General features: G+C 48.1%; 1 protein-coding gene across 1 annotated transcript in view; it reads left to right on the top strand.

Moving 5' to 3' along the window:
* w (eye pigment precursor family transporter white) overlaps positions 1-24,466 on the top strand; it is a 93,849-nt gene that overhangs the window by 5,514 nt on the left and 63,869 nt on the right. Inside the window, exons 2-5 of the mRNA XM_037233250.1 lie at positions 10,130-10,280; positions 10,740-10,978; positions 18,126-18,299; positions 19,674-19,820. Of these exons, the coding sequence (XP_037089145.1) occupies positions 10,130-10,280; positions 10,740-10,978; positions 18,126-18,299; positions 19,674-19,820 (711 nt within the window). The remainder of the gene's footprint in view (positions 1-10,129; positions 10,281-10,739; positions 10,979-18,125; positions 18,300-19,673; positions 19,821-24,466) is intronic.

The raw sequence follows: 24,466 nt of genomic DNA, 5'->3' as shown, positions 1-24,466 counted from the left end.
ACCCAGAATCTTGTCGTGCGACTCGATCGGAGTAAAACAGAAGCGACAACAGAGTCAATGAAAAAATACGATTCAGACACGCAATAGATTCAATCATGAACAAGTCAATTTCTGTGCCTAAGACTGAGTTCGAGTGATGCAAATGTGCATCATGCGTCACAAAGAACATAATTTGCAGTTCTCATTCTTACGAGCACTCAATGTACCTGAAAAACCAATTACGGTGTTTTTGCATGCGGTATTTGTCACGACGGTTACGAAGATGTAAGCCAAAAACGAGTCACGCTGCGTACACGCCCAGCAAAGATTATACGTGGCTCACCATAGACAAGAACATTCTTGATACGCAGCGAATACATCCCAAATATTTGTTTGGGGTATGAATAGACTATTGTGGGTGGCACGTTCACTCACGTTAATTTCCTGACTTTTTGCGTTAAGTGTTGTGGACCTTCAAAATCATTGCAAGAAGCCACATGCTTTTAAATGCATTATTTACACCCAAGTTGTGCTTGTTGAGATAGACACAAATCAATGAGTACCTATTTGACACCAATCGTTTTGCTGGATGGAAACAATGCCTAACTCGCATCAAGCAGCTTACTTCTGGGTGTCAGCGGTACCTCAGATCATTAGTTTTAAAGGACATGTTCACTCTTTGGGAAACATTCATACGGGGGGGGGGGGGGATAATCTTTGAGGATGCAATAATCTTTCATCTGAGATAAAGCTGGAAATGGATCCATTGATGCAATATATCGCATTCGAAGGTGTGCGTTCTACCAACCGTTCCAACCAACCGTTCTACCGTGCGTTCTATCATGCTCCTGCAAAATATGTCATCACTGAAATGCAATGCCACCTTTTTGTACCGGGGAAAATGGTATATATATATATATATATATATATATATCACATGCACATATATATATATACATATATATATATACATATATATATATATATATATATATATATATATATATATATGTGCGGGTGTGGGTGTTGGTGGGTGTGTAGATGGTGTATAGTACATATGGTATATGATCACTGGGATAAAATGGATTGCTGAAGAGATCAGGAAGAATCGTTGTTCGATGACGTTCAGTGCTACAAGATGGTTGTTTTATTTTTAAAAGACAGGTTAGAAGACTGAAAAACATTTAAGTTACCTCAAAATGAATGCGAGTTCTGATGTTCCAAAGCAGCATGTACGAGTGTCACTCATATGAACTTACCAATGTAATCTGTTGATCAGAATGAACTATATCCTATGCAGCCCAACATTTGTACATTACTAGGAATTTAAGCTGCTGTATGTCATCGGTTTAAATGTCTTTGTCTCGGTTGATGTCTCCTCTGATTGTTTCAGGGCCCATTTTGAGATAATTTCAACTTGATAGGTTTTTAATCATCTCAGTCTGTGTGAGCTGGTAACGTTGAAAATCCAGTCCGTTCTTTGTCCGTGTTTTGATGGAAATTTCTTGTCCGGTCTAATCCGGCCCGCGCATGGATCCCGAATTTATGGATTGTTCCATTCCGTGGAGTGCTCACATATAGGTATATATATATATATATATATATATATATATATATATATATATATATATGTATATATATATTTATGATATATATCACTATGCAGTAGAATGTTGTGATGAATGGCGCAGTCATACACCAGAATGGTGATCTTTGTGTGAGTCTCCAGAGCCACCGCGTCTGCTTGAGGATCAACTGGCCGCGTCGAATGCGGGAAATAATGGACGGAAATCAAGTGGAAGGTGGGCCACGTAGACGGACGAAAAAAGGAACGGAGCACGTTTCAGATAGAGCTATCGCACGGTCTAGCAATGGAAACGCGTGGCATAGAGCATCGCCGCAATGCCAGTTAGCCAGTTTGATGAAAAACACCTGGCCATATATTTTCCAGGCCAACGTAGAGACTTCATTGGCCAGTTTGGCCTTCGATCACGTATGCTATTGTTGATATCGGTTACTGATACAGCCATCTTGGCATAACATTAACGACAGCCAAGTTGGCCTGGCTAAAATAATCTAAAATCAAACCGTTTCGTGAGGTTTGTGTCCGACTGCGGTAGGTCGAACAAAATTTTGTAGAGCTTGAGGTGCAGCAGATTGTCGTAAGAACTCCGATGAAGTGAAGCAGATCAAGGAAGGCAGACCACTGGTCAGTAGCTTTTACGCATTAGACTACTAGGCTCCAGTCACAAAAACATGTGGAGTTTTGAGTGTCCAAAACATCCATTGCGTGAACGCGTAGAGCAATAATTTTAGCAAGTTTGGATCGCAGTTTTGGAATAAACACATGCATATTAGCTTAACTGTGATAACAATGAAAACATGGTAAAAAATACACATCCGTTTTGAAAGTCCGTCCCGAAAGTTAAGCTGATCAAAACGCCTGCCTTCCGAGCCACGCGCCCGTGCCTGGATGCGGTCGGGTCCCTGTAGGCTCTCGCTATTTGTCTTTGACAGGTATAGCCTAGGGCCCCTGGCAACGGCCGTGCTAGAGGTCAGGTGACGTCAGAGGGCAGGACGGACCATGCCGAGCGGTGAGGCACAGTAAGTTTGCGCCGCCGAATTCTGCCGTTGACACGGAATTGCCCGATCGAACGATATGGGCCAGGGTCACAAAACAGGCACTGATAAACGTGAGCTCTAGTTCCAGAAATCCGTCCATTCAAAATATTCGAAATAAGTCTTAAAAGTGACCAAATTCGAACTAAAAGATCGTCAGCAGACTGTTCTGTATGTCGGCACCCAGGCAAGGTGGTTAGGAGCCAGACTACGTAAAAATTCACCAAGTGTTCACTTAACTGGTTCTAGGTCTTCGCCTACAAACTCAAATTGACGACAACAGAGAAAACGATGAGATTGACCGGGCTGAACGTAATGGATTTCATTGGGGACACGCATCACGTACAAGCCAGACCACTACTCCAGAGCCTGCCACTATTCACGGCCACTAGTCTGTAGTTACCAGTGCTTTTCGAAGAACCAGAGCGGTGTCCGCTCATGCTCGGGCGCTCGCGACGGCCTCCGGGGTCATCACGAGGTCATCACGGCGTCATCGCCGCTGGCGAATCGGCGGCGGTGAGCGCTGCGGCACCCGGCCCCGATCCGCCGGCGGTAGCCTGACCCGGCCTGTCGCCACCCGCCTGCGGCCGCGGCGGAAACCCGATCCGAGGATGAGCTCCGCGGCGTCCCCCGGCTGTCCCGTGACCCGCTCGCGTGTGCCGCCGCCGGACATACCACAATCCCATCGAGCGGCCATCGGACACCCGCGGAAAGGCGCCAGGCATTGGCGTGCTTCGCAAGAGGGGCGAGCTTCTCAGTTTACGCTCTGAAGCTCCTTCGAAGTATTCGTTGTTTCTTAAATTTGTTTGAGGGGAAAAAACCAGTGTACACGTTCAAAGATGGAAGGAACGCTCGGAATGGCGATAATGGACCATTCAGTCGGACAGGTGCCCGGCATCGAAGTCTCCTCTAAAGTTTCGCGTTAGTGTTTTTCTACACTGCAGTGCTGCTCCAGGTATGAAGTTGACGAATCTTTACTGAATGACCGTTTCCTGGTAAACTGAAGGAGGCCTGAGCTGGATTGTGCCTTGCACAAAATCAACCGGTTACGCTATCTTAGAGTGTAATCTTCTTCGCAGCAGATATTACATAACGGGATTTTCGCCATACGTGCGGTCTTGATGGAAACGGTGATCCCTGCTTACTAGCACTAACTGGACTCAGCCTTTACCCGCTTCATCTTATCTCATTGTCTGGCATCTCGATTGCAGGCTATTCACCAGGATGAAACAAAGTTGATCAATCCAGCAAACCATACGACCCAGCTCAATCCACATGATTGGATGCGAGCTGGTCTGACAGACGTGCGACATATGCGGATTTGGACCGAACCGGTTCTGAACTTTGACCAACTCACCATTTTTAATGAACTGGCAATAAAAATCAAAATTCAGTCCGAACTCTTAAGTCATAATTTCCATTATTTTCACCGTTTTGTACTAAGCAGTCGAGATATGAACACGACCTTACATTTGTGGCGGCAGCATACAAATAGAATCGGTGAGTCAATGACGGCAGCATCTTTTATGGTATTGTGGTGCATCTGGCAACGCACTTCTCTTGGCCGTCGTCAGTGCCTCCCGGCATAGTAAATCAGAGCTTTAGAGTAAAATGGTGGAAATACTTGTGCACATTGCTCATGACAAGTCCATTTACAGACGAGAAGAAGAATACTTAACAAAAGAAAAGAGATCGAGTCCAGGTTAACAAGACGGTCACTCGGTAGCTGTGTTGTTTTAACAGCAAACTCAGTATTTATATAATCCTGACTTTAAGATAGCCTAAGCTGTGCGCCCTTAAAGTTAAGGCCATGTGACACCCACCCATATGCGTACAGGACAGAAGCTTAAACCCAACGATGCATGCATGTTTGTATATATATATATATATATATATATATATATATATATATATATATATATATATATATATATATATATATATATATATCTATCTATCTATATATATACATGTCATGCGATATTGATTGCTTATATATATATATATATATATATATATATATATATATATATATATATGCATGTACGTATGTGTGCGTGCATATGCGTGTGCGTGTGCGTGTGAATAATGATCCACGACAACAACAGAAACTTCGTTGTTATTTTCCGAGATGTACCTTCGATCTTGCGTGCTAATTGCTTGCTTTCTGGACTGTGCTCGTTTAAGAACAAAGGAAAAAGCAAGTTGCGGAAAATCCCAAACTGAACTACATTCCCGTCTCGTTAGTGGTATTTCGTCGATGTTTCGTTAATCCTTTGCCATTCTTGAGGCATATAACTTACAACCACATTTACCACACAGAATGCGCAGAATAGTGTCAAGTTACGCACTCCATAGCTTGCGATTAATTCTAGTGCATTAAATTTTCATCCGCATTCCACCAAACATGAATTTTTTACCAGCTTTGCCTTTTCGATCCCGCAGTGCAATAATGCTCACAAGATTTTCGTCGCTGGTTCATCACGTCTTCGTTCAAGGATAAACTTACCGGGCCATGTCCCAGAATGTTATGCTTCGCGACTTACTGACAACTGGGAAAACATCACATGTCTGCTATGGACAATACATTTGATACCGCGACCACGAATTGTCATTGAAGTCGGCTTTCGACAAAAGGCCCCATTGTCTGCATGAAATAATCCGACTGCTCTCCAGCGGAAGATTTGGGGTGGACGAGTAGCGATGATAGTTATATAATTCAGAACTGAGGATGTGATGGCGCGTTTGAACGGTAGATCATGTTGTTACGCATGAACTTTTTCAACATTTGCGGGCAAGTAAAGTCACAGCACGCTGTTTGAGACACACAGAGGTTTCTTAACCATTCACAGGGTGGTTATCGCTTCGTATTTACCACCGTATCAGGGCTAAAATCTTAGTGTTATTCCCGGTAGGTGAGTGATAACCTTCGATCACCCTTTACAGGAAGATCGACCAGTTTGATCTACCATTTGTCAGGGGTAGCCAGGGCCGCCGACCATCCACCATCCGGAAAAACCCTGTCATTAACCATCGCCTCATGAGCTGTCCTTCTCATTACCCTCCAGTTACTCATTCATAACTACCATTGCCCTCCATATTTGTCTCCTTTTACCTCATGACCCTTTTTTTGTCCTCGCCGAACTGCCCATTCGTTATACGTTTGCGATAAAATAGATGCTTAATTTTTTAGAACATTTGGGCATTTATTCGTAGTTGAACTGCGATGATTTTGCAGGCGGCTGCTGTTGCGCGGTTGTCCCACGCCTTCCGGCAGTCTCAGTCAGTGCTCACACATGTGTCCTCAGATCTCCTGCCCATTGGTGCGAGGACAGCAGGGAAGCAGCAAACGCACGCTGACTAGGCACAATCTGCGGACTGATACGTGTTATCAGGACTCAGCGACCACAGGCACAGGAGGGTTGGCAGTGCTGTGCTGTGCTGGGGCCGAGCTGTGGCCACCTCCGGCTTGCTCGCCCCCTGTGGAGACCTGGTGCCCGCGATTCGTACACGCCCGCGGCGTGGTTGAGTGATCCCACTCACCCGCGCCACCTTTCGCCGAGTCTGCTCATAATTCCCCCACTGCCGTGTCGGTTGGATACGTCCAGCCGGCCTGCATCTGCGAAGCGTGCTCTTCGCGGGATGTTGTCCTTGCGCGTCACTTGTTAAAATGTGCGTGGGCGCACTTGTGTTGCGGATACGCCTCATGCAATTCCGTTTTTGAGACGCGGAGACGGCGCCTCTGGCTCTGATATGGGAAGGGGGTGGGGTGAGACAAGGACTAGGGGTAGATGTGTGTTAGGGCTGATTTCTCCTTAAAGTGCTGTTCAATTTCAGGCATCGGGTTAAGAGTACCGGGACGCGCCGTTCTGGTACAGCTGGATTGTTTTGCAGATTAGTATTCCCGCAACATCTGGAATGGTACCCCGTTGTCAAGCATTTGAGACTAACATCGATTACGGTTCAAGGACGCATTAGAAATGTATTGCCAGCTATCTAAAAACCAGAAGTCAATGCAAAGCTGAATCCAAATTCAATCAAAACCCGTATCTTAAGCGTCTTTGTCAATGCGATCCATTTCTCCAGTTTGGTGGACTGCATATTACAAAATTCACCGGACGTTTCTGACTATGCTTGCCACCTTTTCTTAGCTCTGTGGAGTTCAGAGGTCTGTCAAGGCTACCTGACTGAAAGTGCGCGTAGACTAGTGTTTTTTTCTTAGGCGCAAGATGAGCACACGCTCTACTCAGGCTCTCATACCCAGATAGCATTGCACTTGTTAATACCAAAGCCGTGACAACAAAGTGTGTTGCTCGCATGGATGATGTCAGCGGCGATGCACCGTCCCGTTTTCGTCAGACTTGTTCTAGGGGCCGGTCCGCGCCGTGTCTGCTCCGCACCGCGAGCACGCGCGGTGCCTCTGCAAGCGGGCCGTCCGTCCCGCCGCGCACCGGCTGCAGGCCAATGTTACGTAACGGGCACTCGAGGTTACCTGGGGCCGACGCAGGGCGTTACATAAGCGGACGTCGCGGTGTGCAGGGGTTTAACCTTGCACGGGGGCGCCGCGCTATTTGTCATGCGCGCTGTGGGGACGCCGTGACATCATCGCCCGTCCCGTCTTCTGTCCGGCGCTAGCCTATATGGAGCGCCTCCATAATCATGTCACTCGGAACCCCGTCAGTCATTCCCCGAAAGGTCCGCGAAGGCAGCGGATCGTGTTTACTGGTTCGGCAGGGCCTACTCAAAAAGCGCGCATCATCTTGTCACTTGCGGTCAACCGACAGCAACTGGGTAACTCCGAACGAAAATGTAATAAGCTGCGCTGAATCGATGCTTTTTTGTTGCAGCTTTTTCTTAAATGTATACCATTTCTGGGCTATGTTTGCAGCAGCGGACTGTCAGTTACAACGGGCCTGTTTCAAAGCGAGGTAATTGGACACTTTTATGGAGGACGGTACTCAAAGTATTTCATTTCATACATCGCTATATGCCCAATATAAGATGCATGAAAATGCATACCACTTTCAAATGTTCCGAGATCCCCTCCAAGCGTAGCTCGATGCGGTAGTTTCTGTGACCATGACGTGAGCACAGGCACTTCCTCCTGCACCCGGGCGCCTCAAGACCAGATGTGTGACAGGATTCCACGGGTAGATCCAGGATCCCATAAGATTCAGTGTTAATGGGACCGTGTGGTCGGATCCTGGGAAATTTTTCGGGGTTCCCGGCATGTGTGTGGTTTGGACCACATGCTTCTGCGATTGGCTGGCATGTGCTGACAATATTCATTGATTCAGGTCCTTCAAGACGAGACTGGTACTGAGGAAGGTCGAACAATAAAAAGCACGATGAACCGGGGCGAAAGGAACGACGCGTTTCAAATGTCAGAACCTAGCACAGATGACAATAGTGTAGAGTTGTCATCTCAAGGCCCTGCAGTGAATTACACGGTATGCCACTGTGGTTCTGTGGATCTTTGAATGAACACTTTACGTCATCTGTTTTTCTGGGTTTTTTTGTGCTCGACATTCACGTGACTTTCAACATGCTCTAAGCATGCTTATGTCTTGATGACAACATCATGGCCTCTGGACATCCCGTCTCAACCCTCACCCTGACAGGTTGGGGGTGCATCACCCGCCTTCACAATTTTGTTTTTTTGAGGATACATCTTCGGCACGTTGTGCAATCACGTCCAAAGTTCCAGCAGCATAAGGGCATCTATTGCGCATGTTTTCACACCAAAAACGTGGTCCTAGCTTCACTCGTTTCGGAGCAACAGCGGTTTTTTTTTTGGGGGGGGGGGTAACTCTGCACGGTGATCTACGGCCGGCGCGGGCGGCTGGCGGCAACGGATGATGCCGCGGAACGCACGCGGCAGGCGAGCTTTGTTTCATTTACGGAACTATATATTGATATATCTATGCTCAAAACCCATCAAAATAGACACCATTGTACTCGGAATTGAACAAAGAATACGCCAGCGTATGCTTTTTATCACTAAAGCCATGGTTATGTTTGTGTAATATTGTAAATCTGAAAAGGTGCGGACCTATTTTCACTTTTACCTTAACAGCGTCAGTAACAAGAACACGTATAGCAGACGTGACACCAGTAAAGCAGTTTATGCAGTTTTAACAACCTTAGGCAGGACATTTCGGAAAAACTCAAAAATAAGAAACCAAGCTTTCAAAGGTTTGCCTGATTTCATTGAACGGCAGTTGGATGGGTCATTGACCAAAGAGACAAAAAAAAACAAACAAAAAAAAAAAACAGTAGCCCATCGTAATGGACTGTTATTGTGAGGGTGAGGTATGGAATTAACTTGGTGTTTCACACGCAAACGATGATCAATACCTACCTCGTGATCAATAAAAATTACTCATGAAATGAACGAGAGACCGTGAGCCATTCATTACCCCAGCCTCGCTCACTTGCCAACACGGCCACAGAAACTCTTGTATTACATGTGCAATAGGTGTCGACTCAAACGGAATATGATTGACTGGACGGAGTATGAAAACACCAGAGGTCACTATTGTGCAGGCGTGAAATGTTGAGTTTATTTTATCTATAGATATCACTGGGCTATCGATCTCACAAATATCTGAGGCGTATCGCTTGTTCAAAGGGCGGTCAGCAATCATCAACACTTACAACTTGTTTACTATAGGCCATTTCAAAATCATTGCCCTTAAGGACTTCCAATTTTTGTGAATATTTTTTAATGATGTCCTCCTCATTTGCATGGGTTTTTTGACTGAAATAGACGGCTTAACGATGAATTGGTGCTGTTCATATCCCTGCTCTTTTTAGGATAACAGAATTCTGTAGTTTCTGAGCTACACTCCCGCGAAGATGTGGAGATTATTTCGAACAGACTATTTTACCGTCACCCAGATATGCATGTCGCTATAACGTCATTCAAATCGTTCTCTTCCACTGGCCAAGAGACGTTCACGGTCAATACAAATATAATCGTCCAGTCGTTCATATCCGGCGTTCGTGAACACAATTCCCAGGCATGACAACCTTTAGATGGCTTTCAGTCAGCGATATGCAACCTATGTAAGATTCTAACACGAATTACGTTTAGGACTACATAATGCATTAAGTCATGCATGCTTCCTAGCTAATACGAAAGTAAGACTTGAAATCAGATAGTTTAAAAAAGCGCAATAACTGGATATGTGAATGCGAGAAGGGGCCGAAACACGAACACATCACGATTTTAGTTCAGTACACATCCGTCACCGCCAAGGCTCATCCCTCGGGAGATAGATGAACTACATGTAAGTGCTGCCATGCAAGCGTTCCATGACGCAATAAAAAATGACTGACGGGCAAGTTCACTACATAGAGAAATTTTGTGGCCTGGAGCAGTCTTTTCCTTACATAGGATACTCTAAACTAGGATTGCTTGACCAACGCAAGGGCCGCTGTGTCGTAAACAAGCGGGACTTCGCGTTGCGTGGACGAGTGGTCTTGCACGCGTCCGGTGACCTGACCACGCGCTGTGGCGTGCCCCCAGGGTACCACGGCCGTGACGGTGCGACCCGAGCTGAGACAAGCCACGTACGCCTGGGACCAGATAAACGTGTTCACCAAGGCCAGCAAACGGCGCCTGAACTGGATCAGAAAGGACGGCGGGGACCAGCAACCGAAACACATTCTCAAGGATGGTGAGATGAATGTCGAGTCGGCCATTGATGCTGTTGAGTGATGTTTTCAGGGACAAGTGTCTTGGCCCTGCCAGTTTAGCATCTTGATCAGCTTCATATTCATTTAATTTCGCCGTCTATACGATGATGCTTAGTTTAGCCGCCGTCACTGAGAAAGAAAACTAGGCTTGAAGGCAATAACACGCATCTCTAGCAGCGATGTCATACATCAATGACGGCCGACTACCTGACACGCTGCATCCGTGGCAGCAAACCGTTCGGAAAATTGCAATCAGCAGCCTTCGGTGTAAGGGGCACGACATGGGCGTGAAACGGGCCCTGTTAATAGCATAACGTCTCCTTAATAAGATCTGTTAACCACGGCCCCTCTCCTCAGCCTCCTCCCCTCCACCGCCCGTTGCCAGTGGTGTTCGTGCGATACTCGGCAGCGCGCGACGCATTTTTTCTCATACTTCTCAGTCAAGGGCGTCGTTCATCCGGGAGAGTTCCTGGCTATCATGGGTGCGTCCGGGGCCGGCAAGACAACCCTGCTCAACGTGCTCACCTACCGCAACCTCAAGGGTCTCAAGGTCACCGGAGGCCGCACCATTAACGGCGAGACGACCGACCTGGGCTCTATCAAGAAGATCGGCGCCTACGTTCAGCAGGATGACCTCATGATCGGCACGCTCACAGTCCGCGAACATCTCAAATTCCAGGTCAGTGGCATCGGTGGACATTGGTGAGCTGGATGAGACTGAAGTGCCGCTTGTAGCGGGGCTGCCGCGTCAGTTAACTCACCGATGCAAATTCAAGCGTTCAAACGTCTATCTGTAGTCACGGCAGGTTCTTTGCCATGTTGTATTTGATCGCTTTTTGTGACACCAGCTTCCGGTAAAGTGTCACGACATTGGTGCTACGGCAAAAACTCCTGCTGGTTGCTATAGCAAAAAACTCTTACCGAAAGGAATGCTACGGCATTAGGTTTACGCGACATTACTCTTGTTGCAAAAAAAAATGTCTGCCGACTTTAGCTATAAGCAACAGCACTTGTGTGCTGACAGTAACAGCACTATAAGTGCTACACGATGAAACGCATGCTGCAAAAACATAAACACGTTATTCTTTTTGCGGCAGAGACTTAAGTTTGTAAACATGCAGTTTTTGCTTCCACACGATGTTACTTCTGCTGAAAAAGTAAGAGTTACATGAGTACTACACAACAAAACTTATGCCTTAAAAAGTGTCGCCCGTCATGAGGTCTGCAGAAAAACGTATGTAAAAACGTGATGGGTCTTTACTTGCATGCAATATTATTTTGTAATAGTTCTATGCAAAATTACTTCCACTGTTAATACTCACACACGACACAGGCCATGCTTCACAAATATTGCTCGTTAGTGCTTCCACTTATAGGTAAAGCCTTGTCGAAAGCCCGGAGAGTGAACACATGGGTACACTTGGACGGACAAATCAAACTAGGGGAGCTCACTCCATGGTGTCAAAACATCAGTGCTGTTGTAGATATTATTTATTTGCTTTTAATTGATTCGAACATTTTTATTTGATTCCAGGTGCTTACACTAGACACGTTGTTGGAATATTAAGGTGCAGAAAAATGTTCTCATGACGGCCAATGGCTCCATTAATAACTCGGGAAACGCCTGCAGTCATTCGGGCGACACGACACTCTCAGCTGCTGAGGCAATGTGGCGTCGCTTACCTATCACCCTGGCAGGAAGGGCGGGCACTGCGGGGAATCAAACCCCGTGTGTCAGGTTTCCCCCGACGCACAGACAAACCCCTGCACGAACGACACCCTCAGTGCACACTTTGTTGGAGTGAAAGCTTCACACAAGTGACTGCGGGAAGCAGATGTGGAGCGCTGGCAGCCGGCGACAGGCAGGCATCTGCAACGCGGGATCGCCGCCCGCTCGCGTGCGCACGAATGTGTAAGTTTGATCACGACCCGCATCTCTCCAATTCGTCTAAAGGATCCTCACCAGTGCTAACAAACCCTGTGTATCCCATGGCTTCGTGTTGACCAGCCCGGCCGCCTGCCCGATGCCGTACAGGCGATTTTCACCCGCTAGCCGGCGGGCCAGCCACCTCTTTTGCCGGCGCGCCCTGCACGACGCTCGTCGCTAGAGGGGTCCGACTCGCGGCGGACTCTTGGTTGCAGACAGGCACAACGTTTATCTTGCAAGGTTGTTTAGAATCGTATGTGGTTTGCACCTCGAGTGCCGGCAAGTGAGGTCTAATTCTTATTAAAGAACCTTATTATTGTTTTAATATAAAATAACCTTAAATTAAATAAAGCTGAAAAAGGTAATGTAGCTCAGAAAGAACGCCAGACAACGTTTACAGGCTCCGAGTTCATAGACCACGAAGGAGAGATTTAGCGGTCACATCAAGAGGCTGTCGAGTTTGATGTCCACCAGAGGCGGCATGGCACAGTGGTGATTTTTGGCATTCCTCCGGCGTTAGCCCCGACCAGCAGAGTTTTCACAGTCGGGCTTCGCTACCCTGCCCTGGTCAGAGATCGGCCAAGCCGGAGCTACCATCGTTCTCAATAAAAAATATTACGACTTTGACTCCGAGTTGCCTTTTGGTATATATATATATATATATATATATATATATATATATATATATATATGTATATATATAGCAACTGAAGCAGTTACCGGGCCTACTACTGAATCATATTTGGTTCCTTATTATCTTCTGTCATGAATCACTCTGGATTAGTGAGAAAAAAACTCGTCATAGAGTGCTTTGGAAAGCTACCCTACAATGCGTCTACGATTAGTACGATTTTAAGGGCGGTGGCTTTGCTGTCGGGCGGCCATGTGACAATGTCGCACTGTGCAGGTTTGATATACCTACGACAGTTAGTGATATCGCGCTATGTAAGTTCGATTTACTTACGACAGAGTCAGCGATGCGCACATCTTAATCCTGACGAGTAAACCGCAGGACCGAGCCTCACATCCCGCACGTGGCGCTTTGTGGACAATCTTGGGTAGGGTTTCTTCAGCTTCGTCGTGGCAGGTCCTGACGCTGCCCTGTAAACATGGGCTCCATGCCTGCCGCCATCTCTTCGTCGAGGATTTCTGATCTGCACATGCTGTTGATAAGCGCATTCGGAGGGGGGGGGGGGGGGGGGGCGCATTCATTGGAATGTGATACACATGTGTCCGTCCCGGTAGCTCAGTTGGTTAGAGCGCCTGCCTTCCGATCCACCCACCCGTGGCGGGGTGGGTTCGAGTCGCTTTAGGGCGCTCGCTATTTGCCCTTGACAGGTATGGCCTGCGGCCGGTGGCAGCGGTCGCGCTAAAGGATCAGTTGACGTCAGAGGGCAGGACGGACCGTGCCGAGCGTTGCGGCACGTTAAGCTTTCGCCACAAAATTCTGCCGTTGACATGGAATTGCGCGATCGGATGGTAGGGGTCAGGGCTCACACAACAAGCACTGCTTAGCGTGAGCTCTGATCCCTGAAATCCATCCATTCAAAGGGTTCGGATCAAATCTTTAAAAAAGTGAATAAATTTGACGCGTACAGAATCAAGGTTCACGCGAGTCGATGAGTAGATCTAAAACATGCGATGTCGCTATACGTTACGCGGGAAGGTTGTGAGCGCCTTGCGCCGCCATAAAAGGCTTTTTCACTGACAAATTTAAATTTGTGGCCCCCACTATCAAACCTTGCCCACACCCCGATGTCACTGAAAGTTTTTTCAGATAAAAGTTCGGTGATGTCATCCTGACACGTCTTCTGCCTGTCTCGCTTTGTCATGGCAGCAGGCTGCACCGCCTCTTTGGAGATTTTCTTTGCTGGGCCTGAAGTCCGTGAGCTAGAAGCTGGTCCCGCAACGGCGTATTTTTATAAGGTGTTGTACAGCATTTGATCCAACGCAATACAAGCGAGGTGCAAAATCACCGCGGTAGTCTTATTATCCCTAAATCTGAATAGCATCTGCAGCAGGACGAGCAAAACATCAGCGAACCAGATCGCACTATTTCACGTTTGACTTGGACTGGAAAGTTGCATGCGACGCCGCGTCTCGCGTGCTGTCGCGGTGGCTGCTACTCCCGCTTCATGCTGGCGGCCTCGTCCACCGCTGACTAATCTGTCATTTCTTGTGGGCGATTGCGACATACTTGACGAGTTTGAATGTGGAGTGCGTGAGCGGATTTGAGGGTCTCTTGCTCGTGGAGTGTCATCTGACGCCTGCCGCAAACTGTATCTATGCCGACTCGCGACCAGGCTTGGGAACGACACCGGCTTCCACTTAGGCTTCGCGAAGCCACAATTTACCTCTAATGGCTTCTGGTTCAGCTCCGGCACTGATCCACTTTCTACGGATGGCTTCGTCTTCTGTTTTGGCTTCCGATGCGTGCCACTAAGCAGTTGGGTTAAGGCGTTCGTCGGCGTCTAACAAATTTTTAGTTATGACTCATGCTTTGGCTGTATTCAATTTTAAAGTCCTTTGGAGCTTTGGCTTGGTGAAGTGGTTTCATGCACTGCGTTTTCGAGTTTTCTTTTTCTCTGAAAAGTCTGGTGTGTTCCATCAGCCCATTACGTCACGCAAATTATCGAGGCTTCAACGCGCACATGGGTGAAAGTCAAAAACAGCCGAACATTCTCAGGATCAACATCTGATGATGGCTGGAAAACATAAGTCTTCGACGTTGTTTACATTCTGATAAACAAGGCAACTTTTTGAAGTTCAAAAATAAAGACATAAAAAGATCAAAGCAGCTGACTTCACCTCCACCTCCGTGTGGACAAGGATCGAAGCGACGGGTTTCGAATTCCGCCTCACTTTTCAAAAACACAAAACCACAAGCACCGGCCTCGGGTTCATGTCCTTATCTTGACGTTGAAATCGGCCTATCATGCACAGATGCCTGGATTCGTCCCGGTGCCTGGTCGTAGCAGGTATATGGGCAGACACCCTTGCCAGTTACTTTGTAAGTATCGATAGTCACCGCGCATGCTCTATTCTGTCCTTCGGTTCATCGAGATCTGGACGTTATTATTCTCATCTCTGTCATAAACTGGCTTGCTGCCACTGCTGTAAACCAAAACGAGGATGACATCTTAGCATGTTTAAGCATTCATTTTACAACTTTTGTTTTCAAATAGCACTCGAAAACTCGTGCCTTTTCTAGTCACACCGTTGAAAGCCCTGTATATTTGCATCCTGCTTTACAGTCCCACTGGCATAAAAGGGGGCTGTAAAGGGGCATATATTTGCATCCTGCTGTACAGTCCCACTGGCATTCCTAAATTCAGCACTCCTATTTTCATTTGATGAATTCCATGTGATGATTGCCTTCCTAATTCAGGTGTCATGGGCACAAAATACATGTGTTTGAATTTTATTTGGCGTTTTTTAATCCTAAAATCATGTCTGCCTAAAACGGCTGCTGGCTACAACGCACCTGAAACATCACAGAGTGTTGTCATTCATTTGACCGTAATTAACCCACCGCCAGCCAGAATTTATATCGTTCGACACAGAACTTAATGAGGAATCTAAATTCCACACCATATTAGATACAAGACCGTTTTGGGGAGCATAAACCGAACTCAAAGTTAAAATGTCGCTTCCAAAAACTAGATCGCCTCCCTTCATGCCACGCGTTTCGATTCCTGTTCGCAAACAGCTGTGCCTACGCAGTCAAAGTGCTGAGTTCAGAACACCGTCTGTATCATTTCAATAGCAAACTGCTCAAAGCGACTGACGTTTACTTAAGCGTATCTCGGTTTGACCCAAGTTTTGCACCTGAAAGTAGGAATATCTGCATGCTTAAAAATATTTTCCGGTGGCATTAATCCTGTAGTGATACAATGACAGTTCGGGCATTTTATTCGGAAGAGAAATCATTTTTCAACCGATTGATGCCCATCGCTTTGCTCTAAAACCCGTGTCCTAACAATATTCGTTCCGCTGCAACGGCCCGTTCGCGCAAAACGAACGTATGCCGACAGGCAGGGTTTGGTTACTTGCCGGCACGAGACACGCTGCTGCAGGTGAGCTGGCGCGCGCCGAGATCAAACGCGGCGGGGCGGACGCGCCTCCGGGGTCAGGCGGGATGCGGCGGACGCGCTTCCGGGGTCATACGAGGCGCGGCGGGCGCGCGTCGGAATCGGACGACAAGCGGCAGGCCCCCGCCCCCCCCCCCCCCCCCCCCCCCACCCAGCATCAGGGAAGCTGAGCTGGCCACCGCTGGGATCAGCGGTCACTCGCTGCAGTTGCCGCCGGTCCGTCAGCCGGACTCCAGAATGCTTTATCATTGAACCGAAAGCTTTGTTGGTAATCTGCAAATGAAAGACATGCCTGCTTCAGAAAAGTAGGGGTTTGTTCGTATACACCTAAAGTTACAAAATCGTAACGCTCGCACATATCACCTTTATCATAGGCTAGCAGAGGTCATGGCAGGGGTTATTTGGAAAACTTATTTCAGTTCGGTCATCTTTGCATTTTGGCTCCGTCCACGTTGGTTCGCTGGAGCCAGGCATGAATCAACATCACTGATAACCTATATCAATAATGGTTTAGTTAGACTAGGTTATTTTGCATGTGGACGTCAGGCTAAAGTGCTAATACACTTTTTTGCCATTTCGTAGTCGAAAGAAAGAAGTTTAATTTCTCTACCGGTTTCCCAATCCATCGTCAAGACAAGGGCTGAGGTGGTATGACGTCGTGATACTGGATTTGATGAGATATTCGGGAACAGCATGTTTTCCAATTAGTTTGGGCGTTAGAGCTGTCGACTCGCGAGAAGACCCGGGATCGAATCATCAGTGTCACCGATAAAATTCGGGTTGTGGCGTGGATGCACATGCTGAAGGCCAAACACCAGCCAGTCCTTGGAAATCAGCAGCATCTGACGGCGGCCAGAGAACTGACTGGCTGATACGTTGTGGATGCTAATGCACCAGAAGACGACAAAAGCCTTAACACTCATTCCATCCGCTATATGAACCCTTGGGGTCTATTCGCAGCGCATCAAGAAAGTTTTATTTTGCGTGACGCCGCGCGGAATCTTTGCCAGACGTGTCCGTAGACCGAGTCGCTTTCTGTTTACAGCTTCGTAATTGTTGTGGTAATAACTGCGCATACAATAACACAATATTTTGTGTAATATTTTATATTTTTGTTTGTTGTCGCTGCGAAAGATACTTCAGGTATTTCTAAAAATGGAAACCGCAAATAATGTTTTTTGACATGTGAAACACCTTTTTAAATATCGTGGCTCTTCCTGGGCTGGCAAATTCACCTCTTTTTATTGATTTTTTTCGTCATTTCTCTCTCACTCTGGTCAAGTCGAAGATTTGAAAATTCAGCGCGCCCGACAAAGATTCTTCGTGACATCATGTCTATTTTTTGCCGGCCGGGTCGCTGCGAACACCAAGCTGAGCAGAATCGTGGGGTATGACCTCATGTGTGACGTCGACGGCATGAATTCTTCTATTTGCAGGTCGCTGCGGATGCACCCTTCGTCTCAATCATTCCGTAAAACTGTGGTTACTCCACGGTCTTTTTCCATATCCCGCATTACCACTGGCTAAAAATGTCGAGGGGCGAAACATTGTGCTAAAAAGCGCAGCTAGCATACATAATTTACTTAGAAAAAGCATGAACTCAGGTCTAACTCAACCTCACTCCGCCCATCTAAGTAGGCTACTCACGTTTTTGTAATTTGTTTCCAAACTAAAAATTGATTGTAGATCATTAGCTTTCCCGTGAGACCTCACTTGTCAAAATCCGCCGAGATCGGATTCCCTGAGCGATGTTTATGACCTGTTATGTGGCGATGTTGGCAAAAGGTGACCCCTGCGTGACCTTTCAGGCGCTGCTAAGGATGGAGACGAGGACCTCGTACAAGATGCGCATGCGTCGCGTGGAGGATGTCATCAAGGAGCTGGGCCTGACTAAGTGCGCCGACACCGTGATCGGCTCCCCGTCTCTCGGGCAGAAGGGCATCTCCGGCGGCGAGATGAAGCGACTCTCCTTCGCCTGCGAGGTCAGTGATACCTACTAAAAAGCGGACGTAGTGAGGTGGGAGCAACGTGGGGCGGAGCGTTGCGTACGCGGGCAGGTATCGGGTGGGGGGGGGGGGGGGGCGCCGGTAGTGTAGTGGTTAACGCGTCTGCATGTGTAGAAAGAGATGGATGGTATTGGGCACTGGCAATTCAATTGCAGGTGACCAGGAGGGGTGGATAAAATCGAGAACTACGGGTTAACCTAATAATGTTCGGTCACGTGAACGCATGTACTTCCGGTACCCCCAAATAAGATGGATGTAAGGTGGGGTCAGTTCGACCCCATGGTCTTTTCCGGTTTTCCGGAATATCTTTCGGACCACGTGGGATCGCGACATGAAGCTTGGCATCAGGAAGTTTTGCACCCAACTGAAGATGATTGAATAGCTGGTCTGTGCTGTGAAAATATGAAAAGCTGACGAGAGAGAGAGAGAGAGAGAGAGAGAGAGAGAGAGAGAGAGAGGGAGAGAGAGAGAGAGAGAGAGAGAGAGAGAGAGAGGGAGAGGGAGAGGGAGAGGGAGAGGGAGAGGGAGAGGGAGAGGGAGAGGGAGAGAGGGAGAGGGAGGAGAGGGAGAGGGAGAGGGAGAGGGGAGAGGGAGAGGGAGAGGGAGAGGGAGAGAGGGAGAGGGAGCGAATGAGCAGCCAGGTGCACTCATGAATGGTTGTTACGTGAGGGCATGACTGTGACGAGCTCATACCTACACGATGCTTATGCAATCATGAACTTCCTCATGCAATGTTCTAGGAAATCCAGGACGTCGCAGCAATGGAATTAAGTAGATTATTTTTGCAACTGGTGCAAGGACGTTCGTAGATATCGGTCACATCTGAGGAAGTATATCACGTGGTCAGCATGTCAAGGTAGTGATCATAAGTGATCATAAGCTCTGAAAGCTAGCAAGTGTATTTCGGCACCGGTGTTCACTGCTCTTGACGAAAATCAGTGATGTAGTTTTCCGGGTGCTCTGCAGTCATGTCACTGGCTCTGTTGCACACTGCGCTGGGCAACGTCGCCGGCTCTGTTTCCTGCTGTCCTGCAGTGATGTCATCGCTTCTGTCTCGTAATGCCCTGCAGGGATCTCACTAGTCCTGTCTTCCACTACCCTGCAGTGACGTCACTGGCTCTGTCTTTCACTGCCCTGCAGTGTCGCTGTCTCTGGCGCCCACCATCGCCACTCCGCTGTTCACTCGGACGAACTGGTCTTGCTGGAAATCGCGGCTTTGTGCCACTGACTACCAGCAGCCAGCGTTCCGTCACTCTGATGCGGATCGTCTCTCCGGCAACGCAGTCATGTGCCAGCTCCCTCTATTTGGCTGCTGAGGCTGCGGCGCTCTGACCAAACCGCGCTCTTCAGGTCATCACCGACCCTCCTCTGCTCTTCTGTGATGAGCCCACCTCGGGTCTCGACTCGTTCATGGCCCAAAATGTGGTGGCCGTGCTGAAGGCCCTGGCCGAGCGCGGGAAGACCGTCATCTGCACCATCCACCAGCCCAGCTCGGAGGTGAGGCCTCGCCGCACAAGTTCGGCTGCTGATCAGACCAACTGCGACTCTGTGGGCAGTTGGTCTGAAAATCACAGTTGGCCCTCCAACGTCTGCGCTGTGAGGGCCAGCGGGCTGTTTCCTGCTTTTGCGAGCAGCGTCACTGTTTACGTCCTGCTGTCAGACAGCTAAACGGCGATACCCTGTGCACGGCATGCCGGCTTTGGCCGTGCGGCATAAATGAGCTTCAGTTGCAAAACAGGTCGTGCTCTGCCTACCTACGCTGCCATACCGATCTCAGCAGCAGAGGCTGTTGGTATCGTAACGCAGGAGTGGCCGCGTGCTAGCTTACGAGAGTCGCCTCCGTTTTCACTACCATCCTGGCATTCAAGTGGGTAGCGGCAATTCGCTTACCTTGCATCTTGTGCTGATTCCTTTGAAAGGGTTTGCCTTAGGTCGATGACACCGTCTGACCTTTCCTAAATTCTTTTGAACTTGTCGCGCCGCAACTTCGGGTACGTGGCATGTGCAGGAGCATTTCCAGATGTTTGTAATGAAAATGCTACGCTAAGCAATAACGTGCCAAAAAGGTCCATGATCCAGTCATATACGTAAGTATTTGAAAGCAATAGGTAACAAGAAACCTAATGAATTTAACACAGAATACTGCCAAATTTACCGAGGACACACTGTTTTTCTGGTAGAAGCTACATAACCCGTAAATGACACTGAACTAGGTGGGTCCTGTCCGTGGCTAAGAACGCTTGAAAAGTGTGGCAGATTGTGCGGGATCCGAGGAGTGCTTGCTGATCAGCACAATACTGAGCCGTAACGAAACTATTAAGGAAAAAAGGTTGAAAAATGTCAGGAATGGAAGGCCATTAGATAGCACCAATGCTTTTTACACATTGCCAGGGTTGGATCTGCATCCGACTGGCCCGGGCGCATGGTCTGCCTCGCGATCTTTCGGTATTCAACTAAAATGAATTGATGCATCACTCGGGCGAATAGGACTCGGCTCACAAACTTGATTAACGTTGGGTGGTGGTGTCGGACTAAAGAAATCCGGAAAAGTGGAACCTTAACTAGACTTAACTTCTTATTCAAGTTCCAACCATGATGAAGGCCCGTGTACAAGCCTTATAACACCAAAACCCATGGCGTGGATGAGACTGATTTTAATAGCATGTGCTCGCAAGTGGGTATTCTGGTACCTGTCGAGTTGCGTTGGATTATAAGGATGAGGTTCGTGCCGGATGGAATAAACTATAAGACTAAACGTGCTGTCTGTCATTCGTATCCAACGAACTACCAGCAATCTGTCAACACTCCCGAAGGGGAGGGTTTAGTTTGTGTGAGACATTCTTGCACAGAGTACCGGTTGCAACTGAACGGAAAGCTTCGCGAGGGTATGCTTTCGCCATGCCATGCAGCCGTGGGATTGACTCTGTGCTTTGCATGAGTAAAAATAGCCTCCGCTTGAGGGTGTGCCTCTTCCATCACTTAATCGCGCTCAACCCTCTGCAGCGGAGCGTGTTACTCCGTACTTGCAGGTGATTCAGGTGATTATTCGGGCCAATTCAGGCTCTCCTTTGGGAGCGTGGATGTAGGTGGTCGCCGCTGTATTTGTAGTCCACCGTGTTGTAGGCAAGCGTGGTTCCGCGCTATCGATATCGGTGTCCTCGTTTGTAATTTATGGTTTTCTTGTTTAATCTGGTATCTGCTGCGTACGCTGACAAAGGCACGGCGTCAGCTTTATCTAAAGCAGCTGGCATCAGGTGACATCCATATGCTAACGTGTTTGGTTTATTGGCAGCGGCCAAAGTCGTTCGGCTTTTGGCAAAACAGAGGGTGGCCGAGGCCCTCAAGAGCCAGATAGTTTACACCAAATCACACATACTGTCTATTCATCAAACGGTCTAGGGCCGCTCGCTGACTGCGGCATGGCCACGTATGCTGGATCAGCAGGTTCATGGCTTGTGGTGGGAACGTTAATCAATTTCTGCCCTTCATCGTCTAGTGTCTTGGGAACAACATCACTGTTTACGTAGGTCAGTCACGAGGGCGTTTTGACCTCTGACCAGCGCTCAACTGGGAACGGGAGGGACTGGCGTGCCTAAGAAGGGTAATTTGTCCTGCCTCCGCAGTGAGCACGCTCTCAACATGTTCACGTAGGCCATGGTCCTTGTTGTTTAGAGTCGGGCAAAGTGTTGGCACGATATCTGTGCTATGGAACCATTCAGTACGTTGTCTGTTTAAGCGCAATGCGTGCAGTTCAACCCGGCATTCGCCGGGCTCCTCAGCGGCACACCGTTGACAGGCGGGGGGGGGGAGGGGATTTGACCCCCCTCTTCTCTCTAGAACGACTGGTCGAAACTCAAAATTTTAGACCGCAATCGATAGTGCCGTGGCTTGCGGTCTCACATCACGCAACAAACTTAAGTTGATGCATGTATTCAGGTCACAGGTCAAGGTCAAATTAGGAAATTGTTACTTCGGAGTTTATCACCGCTCCAACAACGCGTGTCTCGCGGAAACGTAACTCACGGTGCGACATCACTGCTCTCTGATCAAACATTTTACATAGGGGGTGTTCGATGCGGTGCGAGCCGTATCAGGCCTAGAGCCAAGGTCACGCGCCGTGGAAATGAGAGCTGAAACCTTGGTTTGTCTGCATATTTTGGTCTATTTATTTTCGTGATATTTGAACCATCTAAACGTGAAGTGGAAGAGCTTAGCCGCAACCATGGGTATCGGACACGTGAGCAAGAGCGGTTACTTGTTCATAAGCCGTCTAATGCCAACCTGAAATGGATGACTTCAGTGGCAAATAAGCGGTTTGATCGATTTTCTCCTTGTTTTCGAGGGTCCAGTCCTGCCGTCATTGCGGCCCGATACCCTTCAACCCCGTCGCCAGTCACGTGGTCATTGGTTTGTGTGTGAAACTGATAAACGGCTTCAGCTGCCCCGCCGCCGCGCCGCTGCGGCAGACCTGAAGCCCCGCCGCCCGCCGCCGCAGGCTGGTCACGTGGGCAAGGGCAGCATGCCCTGTGGTGCATTTCAAGCCATAACTCAGTCATTTTTACAGATAGTTGCTTGCAATTTAATGCAGGCATCCTTCAAAGCCGTATCTATAACACCCTTCCGAGTGTTCAAAATTTCGAGTATGAGACCAGAAAATGTTGAGTGCACATTTTATCACTACTTTTGTTATTTGACATGCCAGTATTTCAACGTGCAAAACTGTAGCAACACAGCGACTATGCAAATGAATGATGGACTAGTTGGCTTACATTTTTCGTTCATAGATGTAAAATATGGTTTTTCGTTCGGCTTGTCGAGTTGTCTTCAGCCACGCGCTTCTGTCAAAACATTGGCAAACATGACGTCACTCTGACGTCATTTACGCCTGATCTATTATGGTATTATAGTCATTTTAGCACAGGGCGTTGAACTCATCAATCGACAGGTACTGAAACTTTTGCGGCGATATCTCGAAGCGCTTTTTAATTATCGCTAATGTTGGGAAGTGGGCAGATTTTGCCGGGCTAGTCATGAGTTTTAATGACTTCGACACGTTTTCTGGCGTTCCGGATGGTAAACTACAATTGTGCTCACTCTTTGCAGGTATACGCCATGTTCGACAGGGTTCTGCTGATGGCCGAAGGCGCGTAGCCTACATGGGCGACGTGGACGGCGCCTACGACTTCTTTAGAGAGTAAGTGATCTTTTTCAACGCAAAATGAATGATACTTTTGTGCCATAAATGGATATTGGCTATGTGGCAAGTAGCGCGTAGGACTTGAGGTTCGTGAGCAGTTATATCTTCCGTTGATAGGGCAAAAATATGACTGTTTCTAGAAGGGACCGTTGGTTAATGGTCTTGACTACTTGGCGGACCGTGTGTGTTATTTGCCTCGTTTCCTTAGCGGGGCGCTGCGGTTTTTTGCCCCGTTTTCTGACGGGCCCTTGCGATTGTTTGTCTCGTTTCCTTTTTCGGGCCCGTGATTATTGACACGTTTTTTGAGAGCGGCCTCCTGTGGTTATGCTTTGACTGGCGGTGATGACGTCACGAGATCGGTCTCTCCCTGGTGGGGCGGACGTCTGCTGTAGTGTTCCGGGTTGTTGAGCTGTCGGCTATGCAAAGTCGTTCCGCCGAAAGCGTGCAGGAGTGGAGTTTGAGATGCAGGAGAGCTTGATTGCATTATTTATACACCATGAGTGCTTTGTAGCTGATGGAATGAAAAGAAATGCACAACAGACGGTGAGATTCGGAAGCCACATCATTTTTGCAGCGATCTTTGTGCAGCAATAATCTGCTGCAGAACCGGTCCAGCCATCTAATGCAACGAATGTTCTCGCTCCATCTCGACAACCGCAACCAACCCGTATCTCACGTCATGGGATCCTTGTCTGGCCTTTTGTAGGGTGGCTACGCTTGTCCCGCGAACTTCAACCCTGCCGATTTCTTCATCAGACTCTGGCCATTGTGCCGGGTATGGAAGAGCAGTGTCGCGGCCGCCGAGTCGGCAAGATCGCAAACTGCTTCCAGGTGGGTGTCGCCGGCTGGTGAACCCTGCACTTGGCAATGTGAGGGTCGCTTAGCATTGAAAGCAGTTTTTTACGTATTAAGGTTGAAGTTGCAACGCTGACACGAATCGTCCTCA

This window comes from Pollicipes pollicipes, unplaced genomic scaffold (genome assembly GCF_011947565.3).
Source record: "Pollicipes pollicipes isolate AB1234 unplaced genomic scaffold, Ppol_2.1 Scaffold_7231;HRSCAF=8579_pilon_pilon_pilon, whole genome shotgun sequence".
NCBI classification, from domain to species: Eukaryota; Metazoa; Arthropoda; class Thecostraca; order Pollicipedomorpha; family Pollicipedidae; genus Pollicipes; species Pollicipes pollicipes.
The sequence above is the reverse complement of the archived record's forward strand: the minus strand, read 5'-3'. Positions and strand labels throughout refer to the sequence as shown.